We start from the raw sequence: 22,139 nt of genomic DNA, 5'->3' as shown, positions 1-22,139 counted from the left end.
ATTTGCATGCTATCTTGCACCAAACTTTCTGATTAAACCTCCCTCTCATTCATATATTTGTCATACGTAATTACCCTACTAATTAAGTTTCTTCAAATCTCCTTTTGGGGGTTTTAATTAAAGACATAATTCCTGGTTCCTATCAACTATCATAAAAAAACTTCAGTCCTAATTAAAGCAAGAGCATGACATGGTTTTGTCAACAGCTTACGATCTCAGTAAGACTAGCTAGCAACTAAGCTAGAGTTGTCAGTGTGTACAAGAAAATTTTGAAATGCTAATTTCTATATTAAAAATGTCAATGACAAAAGTTTTCAGAAAATAGATAAAAGAACAATATGCAATGATATGATTCTACATTTTTTTAACTAGATTGAAATAGTGTAGCTCAATTGTTTAATGTGATAATTGCAAAGTGAGAGTAAAGTGAAGAGAGTGAACTGTACATGTAATTCTTTTTGGCTTGCCATGGAGGGAATCCCAATGATTTAAAAATTTAAATTACACATACCGAAAAAACAAAAAGATGCACGCTAGAGTACAAGTAACAGTAATAGCCTTAAGGTTATAATTATAAATAAAAGCGACAGCCTTAAAGTTTTAGTAAAAGTTTCATTATGAGTAGATTTCTAGTAAAAGTTTAATACGTAAGTAGTGGTGAAACCAGAATTTTTTCCCAAGGGTCAAGCTAATTACTAGAGCTCAAATAGGACAATTCATAATGCTCTCTTCCTTCCAATTTAAAAAGAAAATTCAAAGAATATATATATATATATATATTAAAAACTTGATTTAACATATGATATTTTACATAACTCAATTTGTTTATACAATCATTTATAAACTATCTTTTAAATCATATTAATTGTATTTATTATTTGTAAGCATTTTTTATCAAGACTTTTTATAAAATAAGTCAAGGTTGCACAATTAAAGTATACCGATAATTTTAAAAATTAAGACACGTATAAAAATTTAATCTATTTTAAATTATTAAAACAATAAACGTCCCTTACATGCATGCACAAACATCTACAAGTCGATATAAGAAATATAACAATAATAAAAATAAATAAAAACCTTATTATTCATAGATGATAAATGTAATAAGGATCTTTAATTCCTAACCACAAAATCCGCATCTTTTATTTCTACTAAAAATTGAAAGAAAACTGAAAACATAGCATCCATATTTCTAACTATTTGCATGAAAAATTAAAAAAAAAATTAATTAATTTCGAAAATAAATAAGGTTTTTATTAAAGAGATTTTGTATATTTCTAAGAACATTTATCTTGAATATTGGTTTGATGGACTATGTATGGTGTAAGAGTAATAATAGGTAAGATTAATTAAACATTTATTTATTTACTCTTAAGAAAATATACTTTGATTAATATTACACTTTAATTTAATGAGTTATGTATGCTATTAATATTATGCCATAATTTAAATAAATGTAGTACAAATTTATAAAAAAAAAATTAAATAAAAATAAAGGGGGCCATTAGTTATATTTTTAATTTCTTATAAAAAAATATATATGTAGTGGGAAAATTTTAAAAGTAAGTGGGGCCATTCCCTCTAGGCCCCCCCCCCCCCCCCCCCCCTTCTTCCCCATAAAATAAACATGTGTGTGTATATATATTAACCAAAAATAAATTCTTACCTTATATGAAGCAAAATATTTTTATAATTAAAAGTATAAAATACATATTAAACTAAACATCAATATTTTTATTGACTTTGTAATTGTTTATTATTATAAGCTATATCATTATATGTGATCACAATTATCAAAATCAATATCTATAACTCTATGTTTCATTACCTAACATCAACAATTTCATAGTTTTTAATTACAATCTTGAATTTTTTTTCTTTGATCGATTCATAGTTTTCTATGGCTTGGTTTATTATATAGATTTTAATAATACATACATATTGATAGGGTTCGTAGGTATAACTATTAACTTCAAAACATATCAATTTTAAATTGTATCAATAGAATTGTGTTAGGATTGAGTTTGGGTTTGGACTTTGGATTAGAAATTACTCAAAGATAATAAGGTTGTAATTTACTCAAGATGATGAATTGGTGATATTTTGTCCGTATCATTTGCACCATATTGAATTTTGAATGACACTTGTTTTATTGGAAAGTATGCATAGAATCTTCAACAAAACACAAACTGAACCCAATTTGGATTTGAAATAAGTGAAATATGACTATTTGAAGTTTGCATAATTGTATTGTCTATGGGAGTTCACTTGATGCCGACACTGGCTAGATTCTTGCTCAACCGAAATTGCAACAAAAAATAAATCAAATTTTCACACACACACACACATTACAAATTTTACATAAAATAAAATTATTTAAGTTATAACAGTCTGAGAAATAAATAATTTTTTTATTTTGCTTGAACACTATCAAAAAATTAAAAAATATATATATAATTATATTAAATTACTTAGTATCCTGAATTAGTTTTTTTTTTTATAGTATCTCATGAAATTATATTAAAATAACATAATTATAATTATTATACTAAATTAGAATACAATAAAAGAAATAGTCTAGCAGAAATAATCGCACTTTTTGTTTAGAATTATTTATTCACATCCATGTATGTACATTCACTTTTTTTTTTTCATATATGTTTTTTATAATTTTCTTACAAAATTTTGAAACATTTGTAAAATTCTAGAATAAATGAAACCATCATTCATATTTAGTACTGTATATTCTATGATGTTTCCAACTACCATGATGAGGTATGATTCTTTCTATTTAACCAAGAAATAAAAATACAGATGTTTAGTAAACTATAGTAATCATGATGAGGACCAATGTATATGATAAATAGATAAAATAATAATAATAACATCAACAACTTGAATGAGTTGTCTAGTAAGTTGACTCAGCAAATATAGCACGCTGCTTTATGTCACACTCTCTCCTTCAAATGATCACAATCAAAGGTACACGAAGACGAATAAGAAGATGAACACGGGTTGTTTTTTTTTTTTTTTTTTTGATAAGAATGAACACGGGTTGTTAAATACCCACTTTCAAGTATTTCTTGTTAAAGCCGTTATCTAACAAAGACACACAACAATGGAGCTTTGATTGCATTTGTGGGAAACCCTCAGAAGCTATTTTGGCTTTACTATTATATGGGTAAGCAGCATGTCATATAGTTAGTTAGGTCATGATTCGAAAATTTACCTACTACTATTGCATTGCTTGTCATTTAAGTTTTGCAAAACAAATGATTAGCTCCCTAATTGAATTTAACAAATTAATGACCCAATCTCAATCTCTCTCTCTCTCTCTCTCTCTCTCTCTTCATTAGAACAATCTTAACTGAAGCAGACAAGATTGGCAAACCACTGCTCTTTAGTCTATAGTAAAACTGTTGTCAGTGGAGGATGATGATAACACTTTCTCTAGCATTGGAACAAGATTTCTTACTTACCACAAGTGTGCTTCTGCAAGGAAGCAAAGTCAATTCCAGTATGGAATTAATGAGTGACATTGTTCCAATCCAACATTCAACAACCAAAGAATAATAAGTAAGATTTGCTCAATATTTTAGGAAACAATTTGCTATTTGGTTGGAACTTGGCTGTCTGCTTCTTAATCAGGATTTAGATGTATCTTTGCTGCATGCTTGTGTTGTGCTTTTGTGAACTAATGTGGGAATAATTGCCCCATAGGACCTTTTGTTGGCAATTTTTGTTGGTTGCTAAGGAACTTTAAATCTAATTAATAGCAGAAAATAGTTTGTCGTTTCAAAATCTAATTAATATGATTTAGAAAGAAAAAAAAAAAATCAAAGTATTTAAAAGGGCTTTATTTTTTTATCATGCTTGATTGATCACTTGTCAACTGACTCTTAAAAATGTTTGAAGCTTTCAACTTCAGCAATGTCCCTGCCCTCGAAACTTTTATGGCCCCTTTATTAATTAATTTCAATCAACTACGAATGCATGTATTAGTACTATAGATAAGGAATTTCATATAATCATCTATACAAATGATGATTTTCCAGTTGATAGCCTGGCTAGAAATCAAGGATAAAATAGTCTACAACTGTTTTATACAAAAACTCGATTTGAAAAATGTCTTTCCATATCCCCAACTGTTCCCTGATCTCAAATCCAAATTATTTGTGAAAAGAGTTTGCATAAATTACACTTAACAACTCCTAAAATATGATTCTTTCTCAACAAACAAACAAAAACAAAAAACTCCTAAAATATGATGATATTAAGATTTTCAAAAATGGCACTACATCTCTGAATTTCCAAGATAGTTGACAATTATTTCTATAAAAATAAATAAATAAATAAAAGAGGAGAAAAAGGAAACTATTTTTAATATTTTTTTTTGAGAAGAAAAACTATTATTAATAATTAATATTTTTTAAAGTATAGGAGTTTAAAATAAGATCTAAAAAAATGACAAAAACATAAATGCTGATAATTCATCCATTAACTAACTTGTATTTTGAAATGATATGCGTATTTTAATTTAAAAATTGTGGAGACACTAGCATTACTCTCGTGCGTTGAATGGTTTTGACCATAAACTTTTAGAATAATTTTATTGAAAAATAATAAATTCATAATCACTTGAATTGAGTCTAGATCATATAAATTGTATGTAAAGTATTGTTCTTTGGATTCAAACAATCACACAACATATTTATATGAAAAAAGTTCCTAGATTTAATAATTAAAAACCTAAGAATATTTGTAGTACCTTTAAAATGTGTTATGCACTTGAAGAATATAGACTACATGGTATTTTGTTTTTCAAAACTTTATTTAGAGTTACGTTTTGATACACTGATGACCTCTTTTAAAAATACACTGAAAAACAGAATATATATATATATATATATATATAGAGAGAGAGAGAGAGAGAGAGAGAGAGAGAGAGAGAGAGAGAGAGAGAGAGAGAGAGAATTTTTAATGGCGAGGAAGTTAGATTTCTAATCATTCTAGAAATTATAAGAGAAGAAGAATTAACTTAGGATGTATTTTTAGCCCAAAAAAAAATAAAAAAACCAAAGTCATATAGTCATTGAACATAATGTAAAAAATAAATAAGTAAATGTGAATGGCAATAAAGAAATAGGATAGACATTTTTTTTTTTAAAAGTTATAATCAGCTTTAGAAGTTTAAAGTTATCTAAAGAAGAAGAAGTTAAATTCATCATAACTTTATCCAAAAAAAGTGATAAAGTCATAGAAGAAAAGTTGATAATAACAAAATTATATCTATAAATTTCTGCATGCCTAATATGTTGCTATTTATTTTAATTAAGATATTTTAATAAAAGATTAGATAAAGAATTTTGATTGTAATCAAATTAAGATAGAATTTGGATTGTAATCAAAGTAAGATTTTTATCAACTTAGAAATTATAAGAGAACAAAAATTATATCTATTTTTCTTAAAATCTAAAAAAATTTCTACAATTTGGTAAAACCACTTGGTTTAATCATAGCTTCTAAACCCAACTTTTATTATATAGTATATGATAATTATGATTCTCAAGTATTTGGGATCAAAATTAGATGTTTTTTAATTTTAGGGACTAAAGTCAAAATTTCCCAAACTTAGCTGGTATAATTTGATTTCCAATTTACTCAATAAACTAATATCATATCATACTACAAATACATAAGGGGGAAAAAATAGCATCTTCAGTTTCCCATGAAGATGGAATAATCAAATAGAAAATTACAAAATGCAGAAAATAAGATAAACCATGTAACATCAAAAATTGATATTTATTGTTTCTCAAAAAAATATTTTGATATTTATTATGTATGTTTCCCTCTTCTTTAATACAGAAGTCTGGTCCCTCATGGTCTCAGGTAATCTTCTTCAACGCTACAATAGCAGTTTCCTTTTTATTCATCAGAAACCTTGAAAAAGGTATATGATAAAATCAAGTTATTGATACCATCCATTCTTGGATCTGTCTCAAACTCGGGATCAATATAAAAGAATACCTGCATTTTGATTAAAATTAATAATATAATTCAATAATTTGCTGATAAATTATTTAATAAATATAATTATAATTTAAAATAATAATAAATAAAAACACGGCTTACAGGCATATCAATCTGCTCCCCCGGAAGGAGACGCTGCTCCTCAAAGCAAAAGCATTGTATTTTATTGAAGTAAACTCCAGCCTGGAAGTGGAGGGAAAAAAAAAATTCACTACCAGATCACTCTCTCCCAAAGAATTAAAATATATATATTAGAAAGGAAAATATTCAATAATCTCAGTAATCAAAACGCTCTAAAGTTAAATGCAATCATATCAATCAAAAAGGCAAAATACAAATTTCTGCTGCTAGGCCTTAAGGTATCATAATGGGCAAAATACTCGTTTATATTCCATGCAAATGTAGACCCATGATCTCATAGAGTCAGCATTCCCAAGATTATCCCCTAACCTAGTTATAACTTGCAAACTTTAGAAATGAAATGTGTAGACTACAAGAAGAGTTTCCATAATTTGGAGAATTATTTCGGACTTCATTGTAATAATTCCATATCAACCAACATCAATCAATCCAGAGTATGTGTACTATGTCTATAGCCACATTTACCTTTGACCAAGCTTTTGTCCAAAAAACTTTATGACTTATACTTTGATTTAGTGCCCTTTGCTGTCCATCATATTCAAATTAGTTGGCAATGGCACCAGTTTAAAAAAAGGGATGGATGCATCTGCAACAAAGTGATCCCTAAGTTCTAACCAAACACTATACTATACTGAAAACATAATTTAGATTATTGCGGTGTTTTGGATCTTACTCAAGCACAAGTTCTACAAGGATCTTATTCAAGCACAAGTTCTACAAACATAAGGCACTTAACAGTGTTTTATCCAAGTTACTATCATCTCTCCATCATATCAGAGTGCATTAGACTGGCTATAGAGAGTTGATATTTTTCATTTAATTTCGCTTCTTCCGAGTTTAACATATGACACATTCCTCATTCCAAATGAAATCACATTTAGACAAAATATAATGACATCTGTCACAAATCTGTTCAAGTGATTCACTACCCCACCAAGCATCCTCTAGTTCCCTTGTAACTTTCATTATCACATTAGATAGACCATTCAAATCAGCCTCCTCTTGAGAAATAAAATAAATAAAAAAGATGAAGAAGAAGAAGCTCTCATGTCTGGTAGCTTACCATCATCCAGATATTTGCAGTCTTAATACTGAAATCCAATCAGATTGTACCATTCCACAAAAACTAACCACCTTAAACCTAGAGCTCTAACAAGAAATGACTTCAGTGAAATCAAAGTGCATTAATGATCTTATTCACAATATCTCTCTGTCATGTCAACTTATGAGTGCAAATTCCCATGTCAGCTAGACCATACTTCAATCACTCAACTCTATAGATTCATAACCAATTCAGTTCATCAACATCTTAAATGAAATAACATAATCTCAAAAGGCAATAGGTGATAGCTCATGTTGCAAATTCCAAAATGCTAACAGCTTATTTCTACACTTGAATACATTTTTTGACTTGTTTTCAAATAGCCTTAGGCTGTGTTTGGTTGCTGGAAATCGTTTTCCGGAAAATACATATTTTCCGGAAATGCTAATTTCCGGAAAAGGAAAATGTTTCCATGTGTTTGGTTGCATTTCAAAAAATTTTCCGGAAAATATTTTCTGGTGTTTGGAAAAGAAGAAGGAAAACACAAATCCAGAAAAAATCATCAACGACCTCGCGATCAACGGCGACGGCGACGGCGTGAGATTGCGATCAACGGCGACGGTGCGATCTCGCGATCGACGCTTCGCGAGATCGCGCCGTCGATCGCGATCAACGGCGCGGGCAAGATCGCGATCTCGCGACGGCGCGAGTTCGCGATCGACGCGTCGCGAGATCGCGCCGTCGATCGCGATCTCGGTCGAAGGCGAGATCGCGATCAACTGCGCGATCTCGCGACGGCGCGATCTTCGCAGCGCTCTGGGTGTGAGGTTCGATCGCCGTTTGGGGTGCGTTTAAATCGACTTCAAACACTCGTTCGCCGGATCGTTCGCCGGATCGGAGCACTGGGTGTGAGGTAGATTGTTTTTTTTTTGTTCTTTCTTTCAAGCTCGCGTGTTGTGTTTTCTGTTTTTTCTCTCCCTCTCTCTGCGTTTTGCAAGCCACGGAAATCAATTGAAGTGAAAATGAAGGCAGATTTTCATTTCCGTGGTCAAGGCTTCAAATTTCGGTCAACAGGAAATTCATTTCCGGAAAATAATATTTTCCGTCACAGCCAAACGCTCCATTTTCCGGAAATTGATTTCCGGAATTCATTTGAAGTCGAAACAAACGCACCCTTAGTCTCAATATCTCAAAGTTGGCTATGTGAGCAAAATAAACAACACCAAGCATTGATACCAAGCAATGACATGACCAGAACACATATCAAAACAGCTGATATCTTCTTCAGAATCTAGAACTACATGTTCCAACCATCCATAGAAAAATCTCTTTTCTTACACAAACTTGGGCAAAGATTAGTACTTTTTTTTTTTGGGGGTACTATTGAAGGCAAAACAGATCAGTTTAACTAGTACATGATCATAAGTTGTTCGGGTACATAGATATAACTATGGTTAGCTAGTTGGTAGGCCTCCTTGAGAACTAGAGGTGGTACCACAATAATCCTATTCTTAGATTATGATCTCCTAACAGGAAAATGTCTTCTAATACTTAATAATCTTGCCAAGGCCATTGTCTTCTTGAACTCATGATTTGTTAAAGCCCTGTTTGGCAAAGATGGGTACTCTTTTTTGGAGTGTATCCCCTCTGTTTGGCAAAAATGAGTACTCATCAAAGGAAAATGAAGATATATTTTTTAAAGAAAATGAGAGGGGGAGAGGAGAGGTGAAAAAAGAACATAGAAATGTACAAATGTTATGAACAACCAAATAATAAATAATAAGCCAGTAAAATGTCATATTATGTAGGTAGATTGAATAGGCCCTACTCCCTAGGCTTAGCTCAGGTGGTAAGGAGTATGATACAGACATCAAATTGGACCTATTAATCTGATTGATTTTGTCAGACTAAATTGATCATGATTTTTTTTAAATAAATTTAATAGTTACAATATTGGAGAGGGCATTTGAACCCTAAACGTCTTCATTGGAAACGCCAGGAGGTGTCAATCGAGCAACAAGGCTCTTGGCATCGAATTTTTTATTTTTTTGGTTAAAGGCTCTTCGCATTGTGATCATTGATTGATGCTATTAGAGAAATTCAATTCCTATTTGATTTTTATTTCCATATATGATTTAATCTTATTATGAGTTTATTTCTTTACATATTTGATGTTATATAAGAATCCTATTTAAAAGGGCCCAAAGTTCACAATTGTCGACAATTGATCATGGATTTATTGAAATTTGGGTTGATAGTTTTCTTCCAATGCTTTGTGCTAATTCCAAGCAAGCCAAAGTGCTGGTTCCTGGTTCCTATTTTTATCCCACGCTTGTGTTTCTAAGCAAACCTAGGTGGTGATTTCTGCAATCTATTTTTCTGTTTTCATTGTATGGTATTAACTCCGAGGTGCTAATTCTGAGTTTCTATCCCTTTTTTTGTTCTCTTTTTATTTCCCAAACACGTTCCCCTTGAGACCCTATTCACCTGCATCAGATTGTCCCATAAACCACAGCAATCTGTTTATCACCATCATTAATTGTCACTCAATGAGTATATGTTAATAATGATCTTAGGACGGTCCTGGAACCACATGTCAGGTTTTACTGTGGGCAACATAGTGAATAGTTTGACGGTGTCTCATTTACTCTTTGCCGGTGATACACTCAATTTTTGTGGCGCTAATCCAGAACAAATTATATTTATTCACCTGGTTTTTATCTGGTTTGAAGTGGTGTCTGGCTTGAAGGTGAATCTTGGTAAATCTGAATTGGTTCCTGTGGGGGAGGTTTCTATTATAGAGGTATTGGTGGATATTTTGGGTTGTAAGAAGGGGTCTCTTCCAATGAAATATTTGGGGTTGGCACTGGGAGCTAAGTTCAAAGAGAAGACAATCTGGAATTCTATTTTTAAGAAAATGGAAAGGAGATTGGCGGGCTGGAAACAATTGTATTTGTCTAAGGGTGGCAGAATTACTTTAATTAAAAGTACTCTTTCTAATTTGCCAAATTATTATATGTCCCTTTTTGCTGTCCCTTGCAATGTAGCTAGGCACATTGAACAGATGCGGTGGAACTTTTTATGGAGTGGGATGGGAGACAAGTCTAAGCTTCACTTGGGTAGATACTTAGATGGGATAAGGTTTGTGCTTCTTTTCAATCAGGGAATTCAGCAATTAGAAATTTGAGACATTTTAATGAAGCTTTACTTGGGAAATGGTTGTGGAGATTTGGTAATGAATGGGATGAGCTTTGGAGGAGAGTGGTAGAGGTGAAGTATGGACGTATTTGGGGGGGATGGCACACCAATATTGTTTCTGGTTCTTATGGAGTGAGTCTTGGAAAATCTTTAAGATAATGGTGGCCTGTATTCTCACAGTAAATTCTGTTTGAAATTGATGATGGGTCCAGGGTGAAGTTTTGGGAGGATTCATGGTGTGGGGATAATATTTTGAAATCAGTTTCCAGAATTATGTTGGATCAGCCATGATAAAGAGGCAGTGGTAGTGGATCTCATGAAATTTTCCAATGGTGCTCTTCATTGGGATTTGCATTTCATAAGACCTGTTCAGGATTGGGAATTGGAGTTGTTGTCAAACTTTATGGAGATGGTTTACTCCATACCTCTGAATGGAGCTGGGTATGATAAGATATGCTGGAAACCTAATAGGAGAAAAGGCTTTCGGGTGGATGGGTATTATCGTGTTCTGACCTTCCTAGTGATATCCCATGGAAGAGCATTTGGAAGGCAAAAATCCCGTTTAGGTTGCTTTCTTCTCTTGGACAGCAGCTTTGGGTAAAATTTTGACCATTGTCAACCTGCGTAGGAGCATCATCTAGGTGCTAGATTGGTGTTATATGTGCAAAGGTGATGGGGAAACAGATGATCATTTATTAGTTCATTGTCCTATTGCTACAGAGTTGTGATCTATGGTGTTTGGCTTGTTTGGGGTGTAGTGGGTTATGCCAAAGACAGTCATCGAGTTATTTGCTTCTTGGCAAGGGCAGTTTGGTCGTCAGAGAAACGGAATTATTTGAAAATCTTCTCCTCACTGTTTGAAGTGGTTTATTTGGAGGGACCAGAATGCCCTAAGTTTTGAGGATTTGGAATGACATTTGGCAGACATTAAGCTATTTTTCTTTAGAACCTTGTTGGATTGGATGTCTGTTGTTGGTTGTTCCTCACTGTTTGATTTTTGATTTGATTGATCATTGTAACCTGAGTGCATGATTGTATTGTGACTATTGTCCCCATTTGTATATATCCTGTATAGTTGGGTGACTATTTTCTGGTTTTAATAAAATTTTCATTACTTATATAAAAAATAAAATACAAAAACAAAAAAACTTAATAATGATCTTCATGAAGACACCATGACCCACTTCATCTTGCAGTTTTACTTGTGCCATGACAGTTCACAAACATCCTTATGAGCTCATTTCCTTTTAACTGTGCACTAGGCATGCTCTTTCAGACAACTCCATTAGTTAACAAACCCTAGCACCTGGTACCATACATAGTATGGGTATAGATGACTGCAGATTACAAAATTTTAGATGTTCAAACCTTCCTATAGGATCTTTTTGAAACCAAAACATGAATGATATTCCATAGAATTTTAATAACAGAATTCAGTTAAATCCATTTCTAAATTGAATTCTATTATTTGGTATATAACCAAGAAACAAAACTAATCGAACTTATTGTCTTATTTCAGAAAATTTTCCTAAAATAACCATTATGATTGTTAGAAGATTTTGTGAAACAAGCACCAAATTACTATATCGTTCTCCACATTTAACAGTCCTGATATCAACAGAGGATATAGGGGCAATTCTTAAGGGCATATGATTCAGTACCAATAGTAAACTTTTCTATCCTTCCATTTTTCTCCTTCATTCTGAACAGACCCTAAGGGAGGACAGCTTGTTTTAACTTTTAATCAAGAGTATGTTATCTTCCTTACCCACATATTTTACATCACTCTTCACAATGCCCATTCATATTACCCATAGATTGCAGGTGATAGAGTTGCTGTTTTCATGGAGAGGCACAATGGACACTATTGAAATCAGGTTATTTGGCTAGCGACTCCTCATATTATCATGTGAACCATTTGGGGGTGACATGTAGTTCCATAGTTTATTTTTTGGACCAAATGAATGTCTGATTGTAATTCTTTAAGGAAGCTTGCCTCTTCTTTTAATTAAACATCTTATTTGCATAGAAATTTTTTTTTCTTTTTAAGTTACAAATTTGTGGGAAGGAGCTGGGATGTTCCTAAATTTCATTTGGTGGACTGGGGGCCGGTGTGTTCCCCTTTGAAAGGGGGTGATTCAGGGATTCAAAAGTTGATCATTTTAAATAAAGCTCTTCTTGGCTATGTAGATTTGAGGTAGAGAGGGATCGCTCGTGGAGAAATTTTGTTTGTGTTCAACATGGGAGGATTGGAGGTGTTGGTCAACGAAGGAGGTCCGAGGTTCTCATGGGATGAGCCTATGGAAAAGTACTAGAGGAGGATGTTCTCTAAACATATTAAGTTTGTTGTTGGGAACGGAACACGTCCAGTTTTGCCATATCAAATATTGTGGAGACTCACCTTCAAGACTTTCTCTGTTTGCTTTGGCTTCAAATAAGAATGCATCAATTGCCTCCAATTTAGCAGTAATGGTTGACAGTTTAACAAGGAATTGAAATTCTCAATTCATGAGACAGGTCCAGGATTGGGAGCACTATAGTTCACGGAAAATCATTTTGAACTATTGTACTCTAATTTCCCCTTCTACTCGAGGTGAGGATCAGATATCTTGGTATTTGACAAAAAGTGGAAAATTTTGAAGTTCAATCGCATTATGAAGTCTTAAGGGGTTCAAGAGGTATTCCTTTTCCTTGGTAAAGCATTTGAGGAGCTAGGGTGCTTCATAAGGTTGTTTTTTTCACATGGACAGCAACAATCCTAACTAATAATGATATGCAAAAAAGACACATTGTGATTATGGCTGCCGTGGCATGCATAAGAATAGTGATGAGATAGTGGAATATCTTTTATTTGCTTTATTTGGAGTTCTTGAACCATGCCAAAGACAGTGATCCACAAGTTTACTTGTTGGCAAGGCCATAATAACTGGGTACAAAAGTTTGGAAGGTTGCTTCTTTATGCATTTTATGGAGTGTATGCAAGAAAGGAATGGTAGGGCTTCTAATAGTGTTGAATGTCCCTTCATATTATCAAACAATCCTTGTAATATCCTTGCATGATTGGATGAATGCCTTGGCAACATCACTGTAATTGTTTAGAATTAGTTGGTTGGACACCTTGTGTATTCCAACTGGTCCTTTATTTACAGAAATTATTTATTCATAAAAAAATAATATATAATTCTTTTGTTAAGAAATAAATATAATTTTTTTGTAAACAATGAATTTCATAGTAGAAATAAGATCTTTTTTTGTGGGGGAGGGGGTTATTTGTGAATTTATGGTAATGAAGTAGAATTTCTACGCATAATAAACTTGAACTTGATATAGGGTGTGCTTTTATAAGCTGTTGGAAAACAGTGTTTTAAGTTTAAAATGAGCGTATGTAAAAAAGTTTTGAGAAGTTGTGGTTGCAAAATAGAGTTTGGAGTTTTAAAAACCCTTTTTTAAGCTCTCAAAATGCCAAACCAAATGGACCCATACTACATAAGAAAATTAATTGCACCCACTGATTGAAACACTTGTCTCAGCTCCTGTTTGGGTAACAAACATACCCCATTTACCTAAATTTTCAAAACCTTCAGCATAAACTAGTTTCTTTTTAACACTTACTAATCACAGCTAACCTAACAATCCTTTAAACATCAAACAAAAGAATACAACATGTAATAATACAAAGAGAAGTCAACATTTTATAAGAGAACACACCCCCCCCCCCCCCAAAAAAAAAAAAAAAAAACCCTATGAAATCCAACAGATATTAATAGAGCAGAACAGAACACTACTCAGCTTAGACTTGAAAAAAAAAAAAAATCTGCATGCTTGATATTATTAAATAATAAACAGTATTTTTCAGTACCTTCATGGGGGTGACATTATAAGTAGACACACCAGTTATTGGAGTTTTACTTTGGTTTTCAGCGGTGTAAAATGCAAGGGCACTTTCTCCAGGTTTGACTCTTACCTGCAACAAAGATACAGAGATCACGACAGCTTAGTTTATGAAGAGCATGTTATACATTCTAGATTAGACATGTGCTTCACACAAGAAGCCTTTTTATGCAACTTTGTTCTTTACATTAATATTTTTAAAATAATCAAATAATTAGTTGTTTACATACATATTACTCCTTTTTTTTTTAAATCTTGAACCAATGTTACTGCTTCGCAAATTCTTCCATTCCAGATCTATTTTATAAGGCCCATATGTGAAGTACAATTAAATTAAAAGTCATGTGGTTTTTTTTGGATAAATAATAGAATTGTATTAAAAGAGAAAAACCAGGTACACCGGGGGTGTACATGAAAAACAGTACATCAAACACTTAAATTACAAAGATCAAGCATTTCTAAAAAATTAGAACAAGGAAAAAGATTAAAGGACAAACTCCAATCCAGCAAGGTATGAAAAAGGAGAGATTTAAGATCCAAAATAGATCGTTCCTTCCCTTCAAAACATCTTGAGTTCCGTTCTCGCCAAATACACCAGAGTACAAAATGAGGGATAGCCCTCCATAAATCAATGCTCCAGTGCCCACCAAATGAACCTTGCCAACTCGAAAATAAATCAGTAACACTATGCGGCATAAGCCAAAGGAGACCAAAAAGGGTCCACACCATAGACCATAACTCAAGCAATAGGACAATGAAGAAGAAGATGATTCACCGATTCCCCACTTTTTTTACACAGATAGCACCAATCAATAACTGCAACACCCTTATACCATAAGTTCTCAAGAGTCAAAATCTTACGTAAAGCGGCAGTCCAAGAGAAGAAAGCAACCCTAGGAGGGATCTTTGGATGCCACACAAATTTCCAAGGGAAAGAAGTTACAGGAGTAGAGGAAAGGGAGAGATAGAACTCACTCACTTTTAAATACTTATTCCCTGCTGGTTTCCAACATAGTTTGTCATGACCTTCACCATTAAAAGGCATAGAATTGATATGATCTAGAAAGGTGTAGAAGTGTTACGTTTCCCAATCTTGGGGAGCCCTAAAAAATTGAAGATCCCAGTGAAGCCTTTGATTAGGAAAGTGCATAACATCCTCAATAGAAGACTCCTTATTACAACTAATGTTATAGAGTTCTGGAAATGCCTCCCAAAGAGTACAACCCCCACACCACACATGATGCCAAAATTTAATTCTTTTACCAACAACAACCTCGAACTGAATGGATTTTGAAAAGGTTGGCCAGCCTTGTCTTATGGTTCTCGAAAGACTAACACCATAAGGAATAGAGACTCCTTTTGTACACCAACCACCCCAATCATTCCCAAATTTAGTCTCAATGACCCGCCTCTAGAGGTGAGTTGTCTCTCTTCCATATCTCCACAACCATTTCCCCAACAAAGCTTGATTAAAGATTCTCAAATTTCTAATGCCCAAACTGCCGGATTGCAAGGGAGAACAAACCTGGGCCCACTTAACAAGATGGAATTTACGGGACTCATCTATCCCACCCCATAAAAAATTCCTCTAAAGTCTCGCAATACGATTAGTAATATCCACATGTGGTTCTAAAAGTCTAGTTATATGTGTCCTAAGATTAAAAAATTTTAATTGGGTTTTTATTTAACAACTTTTGGCAATTTTGTATTTAGGGGTAAAACTGTAATTTCTGCAACCCTAGCAAATACAGTTAGCTAAATATTTCCAATATTCTCCTAGTGGGTCCCTCGATCAATTCCCCCTCAAGCAATTGTGTATATATAATAGATTGGCTAGGTGGAAGAAGCTGTATTTGTCAAAAGGTGGAAGACTGACGTTACTTAAAAGTACGTTATCTAGTCTTCCTACTTACTATTTATCTCTTTTTACCATCCCTATGCATGTGGCTAATAAAATTGAGAAGTTGCAAAGGGATTTCTTGTGGGGAGATTCCAAGACACATTTGGTGGGGTGGGATAAGGTGTGTGCGCCTATGGCGAATGGTGGTTTGGGAGTAAGGAAATTAACTACTTTTAATATAGCCTTACTAGGAAAATGGTTATGGCAGTTCGGGGTTGAGGAGACACGGATTTGGAGAAGGGTTGTAGCTTTGAAGTTTGGGAAAGAGTGGGGGGATGGTCTTCCAAGCTGGGTAAGGGTGTTCATAGGTGTGGTTTGTGGAGAAGTATCCGAAAAGGTTGGGAGGTTTTTAGCAAAAATATTTGGTTTGACGTAGGGGTGGGGGATAAAGTGAAGTTTTGGACAGATCGGTGGTGTGGGGATTTACCACTCCAACTGACCTTCCCGATTGTGTATGGGATTGCTACTACTAGAGAGGCATCTGTGGCCTCATCTCTTAGATGGTTGGGGATAAAGGAACGGAGAAGTTGGAATGTTCATTTAATTTGGGAACTAAATGATTGGGAGATGGGTGTTGTGGATGAATTCCTTCATACATTGGGATCTAATTTACCTCCAATTGAGAAATGGAGACCGTATGAGATGGAAGTTGACAAAGAATGGGGATTTTGACATCCGCTTGTTTTATAATAAGTTACGAGGTCCCTTGCCCATTATCTTTCCTTGGAAAGGTATTTGGAAGGTTAAGGCTCCTCAGCATGTTTCTTTCTTTGTTTGGACCGCAGCTTGGAATAAGATTCTTACAGGTGGCAATTTTCAGGGTAGAGGCCTTGATTTTGTTGACTAGTGCATTATGTGTCGTTTTAATGGGGAGACAGTGAATCATTTGCTACTCCATTGTGAAAAAGCTTATCGGTTGTGGAGTTTGGTTTCTAAATCTTTTGGGATTTCTTGGTCTTGCCAAGATTGATTGCAGATACTCTTTTCGGTTGGTGGAATTGGTTTGGAAAGCACTCTTCTAGCATTTGGAATTTAGTTCCATTGTGCCTAATGTGGTGTATTTGGAGGGAGCGAAAATGGCGGACTTTTGAGGACATGGACAAATCCGATGACCAGTTGCTTACTTCTTTTGGTGTTTCTCTTTTTGAATGGTCTAGGGCTTAGGGACTCACCCCTAGTGATTCTCTCCCTTTGTTCCTTAGTTCTCTCCTTTGTAATTAGCTTTTTTTGTCTGTTTGTTTCTTTTTTTATAATCTTTGGTCTGCCTTATGCTTTTTTTTTGCATGAGGTAGCTTTTTGAATATACACCTTTCTTACTTGTAAAAAAAAAAAAAAAATAGGGCAACATATTAATCTTGATAGAACATCACCCATTTCACTTATATTAGTAGAATTTTGTAACAATTTAAGATATTCAATTGGCTAAAGGCTCTTAGTTAATACATAACAAAGTGCAAAATATTAACCAAATGCTTTTTTCCTTTAAAAAAAATTGCTGTATTTTTATTTATATACGCATTCCTATCCGCTATTCTAGTCCAAGTAAAAAGATAAATCATTTTGGTTCCTTTAATTCAACCCACCGATCTCTAAGTCATAACACCAACGTATGCAAAAATCAGTGAGGGCCCATCAATTTTGATGAGACACCACCCTAAACATAGTTCATATGTATACACACATATTATTTATGTATGTGTGTACAAATTCCTTCCATCCCTAACTAGTAGTCCATATTTCCTTTTGTGACTACCTCAAAATATTTTTATCCATTACCAAAAAGGTAGGAACAATTTTTCAAACTCCCTCAATCATCTATGTCAGTTGCACTTACTACTTATTAATAGAAATATGCTTGCTTCTTCAAGCTTCAATCAAAAGTAAAGAATAATACTGGAAATTTCAAATATTGAGGTATGTGGAAAGTCTTTATTACTAGCTTTCTTAAAATGTGTGCATTTTTTAAATGGGCTAATATTTTTGTATAGAGGGAAGTGTGTGTGAGTGTGCATAAGTGTGCATGTGCATATTTTTCTATGTATGTATGTGTATAGTGAAAGGAAGAACCTCTCTTTGTGTGGGAACAAACTTCCATTGCATTCCATCAGCCACATCAGCATTGAACTGCACCACAATCTCCCTGCATGGAAAACAACTCAACTCATAAGGCAAGAGCATTTATAGAAGAAAAAAAGGAACTTCATTATAAATTTATAATCAAAATCCATTTGATGACACTTCCAAAAAAGAAAGGAATTTTCCAACTTTGATCTAGACGGTTGAAGTGTAGAACATAAACAGGTTATTCATAATCCCAAGTCTAGTCATCACAACGACAATCAATGGCTTTGATGGGTGTTTCAACTTGAGGGATTGTATGGTTAGAAGATGGGCCTAAATATTGGCTTGTATTATTTGAGGGAAGAGACACTTTATGGAGAGTCGAATTGTGATGAGGTATGATAGTTTATTGACTTCAAACAAGTCTCACATATGATGAAGAAGAAGAAATTCCAGCTTTGTCGCTTAGTAATGAGACAAGACATGCAAGGGCGGGGGCAAATTCGGAAAATTTTCAATGTTTATCTCCAGGTTGATCATTTAAATTAATAAACACAAAGTTATGTTCCCCTCTCCACTTCCCTCATTTTTAACATCATTATTGTCTTGCAAAATAGTTACTCAGTATAAAGCATCCAAACAAAAGGAACAAATATGTGATTTCAAAACAGTACATTGAAAAGGAGGGGTCTTACAAAATACAATAATTTAAGAAATTAAAATAATAAAAAGACAACTTTTCTTTTTCAAGTCATGAAAATAATAAGAAAAGACTAGTACATGGCCAATGAGCTCTATTTCAAATGGCATCTCCTCTCCTTGTAATAACAAGGTGAGGGTGTGATTGTGAGTTCAAGTCCCATTAAGTGTGTGTGAGTGTATTAACAATAATAAAAATTAAAAAATAAAATAAAGAAGAGAAAGAACTAGTAATCTGGTATTGACAACCACAATAAGCTCCTAATCAATTGTGAATACAGAAAGCTACGATCATTCACATTGGAAACATAAAAAAAAGAATGAACTTCATCTATGAAGTATAAATCACATCTTTTTTTTTAAGTAACGAAACTTATATTGAAAACACAAACAAACCCAAGTACACTGTACACTGGGGAAGTTGAAATCACACCTTGAGGTAACAGTTCCATCTTTAGCATGCCGAGCTATCTTTTCTTCAACACTCTACAGATAGCAATATCTTCTTGTCACAGAGAAACATAAGAGAGGAAATATGAAGGGAGAAAAAGATGACAAAAAAATTGAGGCCAATGAAATTTAAAGAGGGAGAGAGAGAGAGAGAGAGAAGAAATAAATTCAATCATACCTCACGACGCTGAGTAGTGCCTCCATACCCGGTAGCTTGGCAGAACCTTCTATACAGAGGAACAGCTGCATAAGTACTTCCCACCATTACAAAGACCAAACCCGTGAGGTATAAAAGCATCTTCCATGATTTTTGTTCTCTGGAAGCTTGAGAAGCATAGTGGCGCTGGATACCAAGCAAAGAACAAGACCTCCCAATATACTGAGAAGCAATAGGTGAAAACCGGCTACACTTGTAAAATGACCTTGTACTATATTCACTTCTTAACTTCAAACCCCATATATCATAATTGAAACCTCTCTGATATCCAGCATTAGCTCCAATGAAATTATAACTTGACCTCCCTAACACATCAGGTATGTGCCTGAATCAAGAACAAATTAATCTACATGTAACAAATTCCCATAGACAACATTTGATTTGGCAGATAAAGAAAAATAAAAACATCACTATAATCTGTTTGTTTCGGAAAGAAAAAGGTACCCTGAATTTTTTTTTTAAATCAATTATTAAAGAGCAAAATATTTCAATTTAACTAAGAACAATAATAACCTAGCCTTAGTCTCATAATTTTCAGGGTTGGGCGGTTGGCTATGGATTCTCAACAGATAGTCAAGGTCGGCAACATGTATCCTAGTCCTAGCTCACTTTACACTGCATCTCTGATGCAGCTGTCACTAGTAGAGGACGCCCCAACATCTAATAGAGTGACTAAATTTTTTGATGGTCATCGACATATCGCAACCCTCCTCAATTTAACTCTGAACTTGGAGAAGAAATATATATATATATATATATATTTATATTTATATATATATAATGTGTCCTAAAATAGCCTCCGGAAGAGGTGTAATTTTCACAGTGAATTTAACGTATTGTAAGAAAATGTACAACTCAACTAAAGTCTTAAGCCAATGTAATCTTCCAACGTTTTCCAATAAAACAAACAGAACCCAATAAAAGATTTTCAGTTCAAATATTAGTTTTAGAACAACAAAAAAGAACTACCTGGATTCAGGATAAGAGTGTTGTAAATTGTTAAGGTAAGGCAAGAGACAGGTTCTTCTACAAAGTCTTGAAAATGACATGTTCACAGGACATCCACTAGCATCTGAAAAAAGGAAAGGTAAAAACCCAAACATGAATGAGAAATCAAACACTATTATTTATCGTGCACACAATAGCTTTGTTGCTCTGAAGAAAAATCAAAACCCCATATGTATTCCTTTCTTCTCTTTTATATTTTCCTAGAGAAATATGATAGAATCATTTCCTTTGTAACCAAACGAGTCGTTAAGAACCAAGGGCAACCCAAGAGAAAATGCTATGCCTACTTGTAAAACACCCATGAATTGAATGACATTCACGTCTATACAAACAGAATGAATTCAAATCCAAATCCACAGAGTTCACAAAGTTCCAGAAAAATACAATACTACTAAACCAACAGAGAGTAGGAAGATGAAAGTCAGGGAGACTCAAAGCCTCCATTTTCATTTGATAGGCAAAGAACCAGAACCGAGAAAAAAACCGATTCAAGTGGAAGAAAGACAGCATTTTTTGGAAAGCTTTGGAGAACTAGGAAGATGGAATTACCTTTGGAGATTTGCTGGGGAGGAGTGACGGAGAGGTAGTTCTAGCGGTGGGAATCGGAGCCAGTGCGGTCAGCTATGGATGATCGGCAAGAGTTGCAGAGAGAGAGAGAGAGCCCCAAGCGAGAACAAGGAGAAGCCAAAATGAAAAAGTGAAAGAGAGCAACTGAGGGACATGCGCTTAACAACTTAAAATTGCCGTTTGAAATGATGTGCGGAAATGCGTAGAAATACGTGGAGTGGAGGTGAAAAAAAAGTGTAAAAATACAAAATATGTGTAATATAATTTAAAAACTAAAAATTGTTGTTTGAAATTGTTGTGGAATAAATTTTTGTACCTTAATTTTATTAGCCCACTCACAAAAATACCCACATAAGCTCATAATTTATTTTGAGCTCATATAAATATTCTCCATATATATTACCCAAATATTCTCCATGTTATTGAGCCTTCACAAATATTCCATACACAAGTCCATAAATTGTCTTGGGCTCTCTCACAAATACTACCTATTATATCCCACATATTATCCAACTTGGGTTTTCACAAAAATACTCACCATATTGCTACCAAAATTAGGCCACAAAATTATGTTATCCCCACAAAAAAAGCCCAACAAAACCCCCTCTAAAGCCCGTTACGATACAACATCTCTAAAGCCTGTTACGATACATCACTCTAAAACCCGTTACGATATGGCACTCTAAAGTCTGTTACAATACGGCACCTCTAAAAGCCTATTGCTACATAGCAATATTTTTACAAAATCCTACAAAACCCAAATGCTAATTTGGCACTATTTTACACTATTTTACAAAACTCAAATATTAATTTGGCACTTATTTTACAAAACTCAAATACTAATTTGGCACTATTTTACAAAGTCCAAATATTATTTTGGCAACTATTTCATAAAGCTCAAATGCTATTTTGGCACATATTTACAAAAC

The 22,139-nt window shown here is 33.7% G+C and overlaps 1 protein-coding gene across 1 annotated transcript; it reads right to left on the bottom strand.

Annotated features, from left to right (window-relative positions):
- Positions 1-5,789: 5,789 nt before the first annotated feature.
- On the bottom strand, positions 5,790-21,382 carry LOC115976015 (cytochrome c oxidase assembly protein COX11, mitochondrial). Its single transcript, XM_031097081.1, has 8 exons — positions 21,193-21,382; positions 20,605-20,707; positions 19,597-19,960; positions 19,402-19,454; positions 18,276-18,348; positions 14,277-14,381; positions 6,139-6,219; positions 5,790-6,033 (listed from the first exon to the last, which is right to left on the bottom strand). The coding sequence occupies exons 2-8, from the start codon at positions 20,682-20,684 to the stop codon at positions 5,932-5,934; spliced, it is 858 nt and encodes a 285-aa protein (XP_030952941.1). The 5' UTR covers positions 20,685-20,707; positions 21,193-21,382; the 3' UTR covers positions 5,790-5,931.
- Between the last annotated feature and the right edge of the window lie 757 nt (positions 21,383-22,139).

This window comes from Quercus lobata, chromosome 2, assembly GCF_001633185.2.
Source record: "Quercus lobata isolate SW786 chromosome 2, ValleyOak3.0 Primary Assembly, whole genome shotgun sequence".
Lineage (NCBI taxonomy): Eukaryota > Viridiplantae > Streptophyta > Magnoliopsida > Fagales > Fagaceae > Quercus > Quercus lobata.
The sequence above is the reverse complement of the archived record's forward strand: the minus strand, read 5'-3'. Positions and strand labels throughout refer to the sequence as shown.

Excerpts from the sequence above, each read along its gene's own strand:
- LOC115976015 (XM_031097081.1), bottom strand. The coding sequence starts at position 20,684 with ATGTCATTTTCAAGACTTTGTAGAAGAACCTGTCTCTTGCCTTACCTT. Across the intron at positions 19,961-20,604 it reads CACTCTTATCCTGAATCCAG|GCACATACCTGATGTGTTAG; the intron begins GTAGTTCTTTTT and ends TTCTTGATTCAG. Across the intron at positions 14,382-18,275 it reads TTGTTCCCACACAAAGAGAG|GTAAGAGTCAAACCTGGAGA; the intron begins GTTCTTCCTTTC and ends TCTTTGTTGCAG.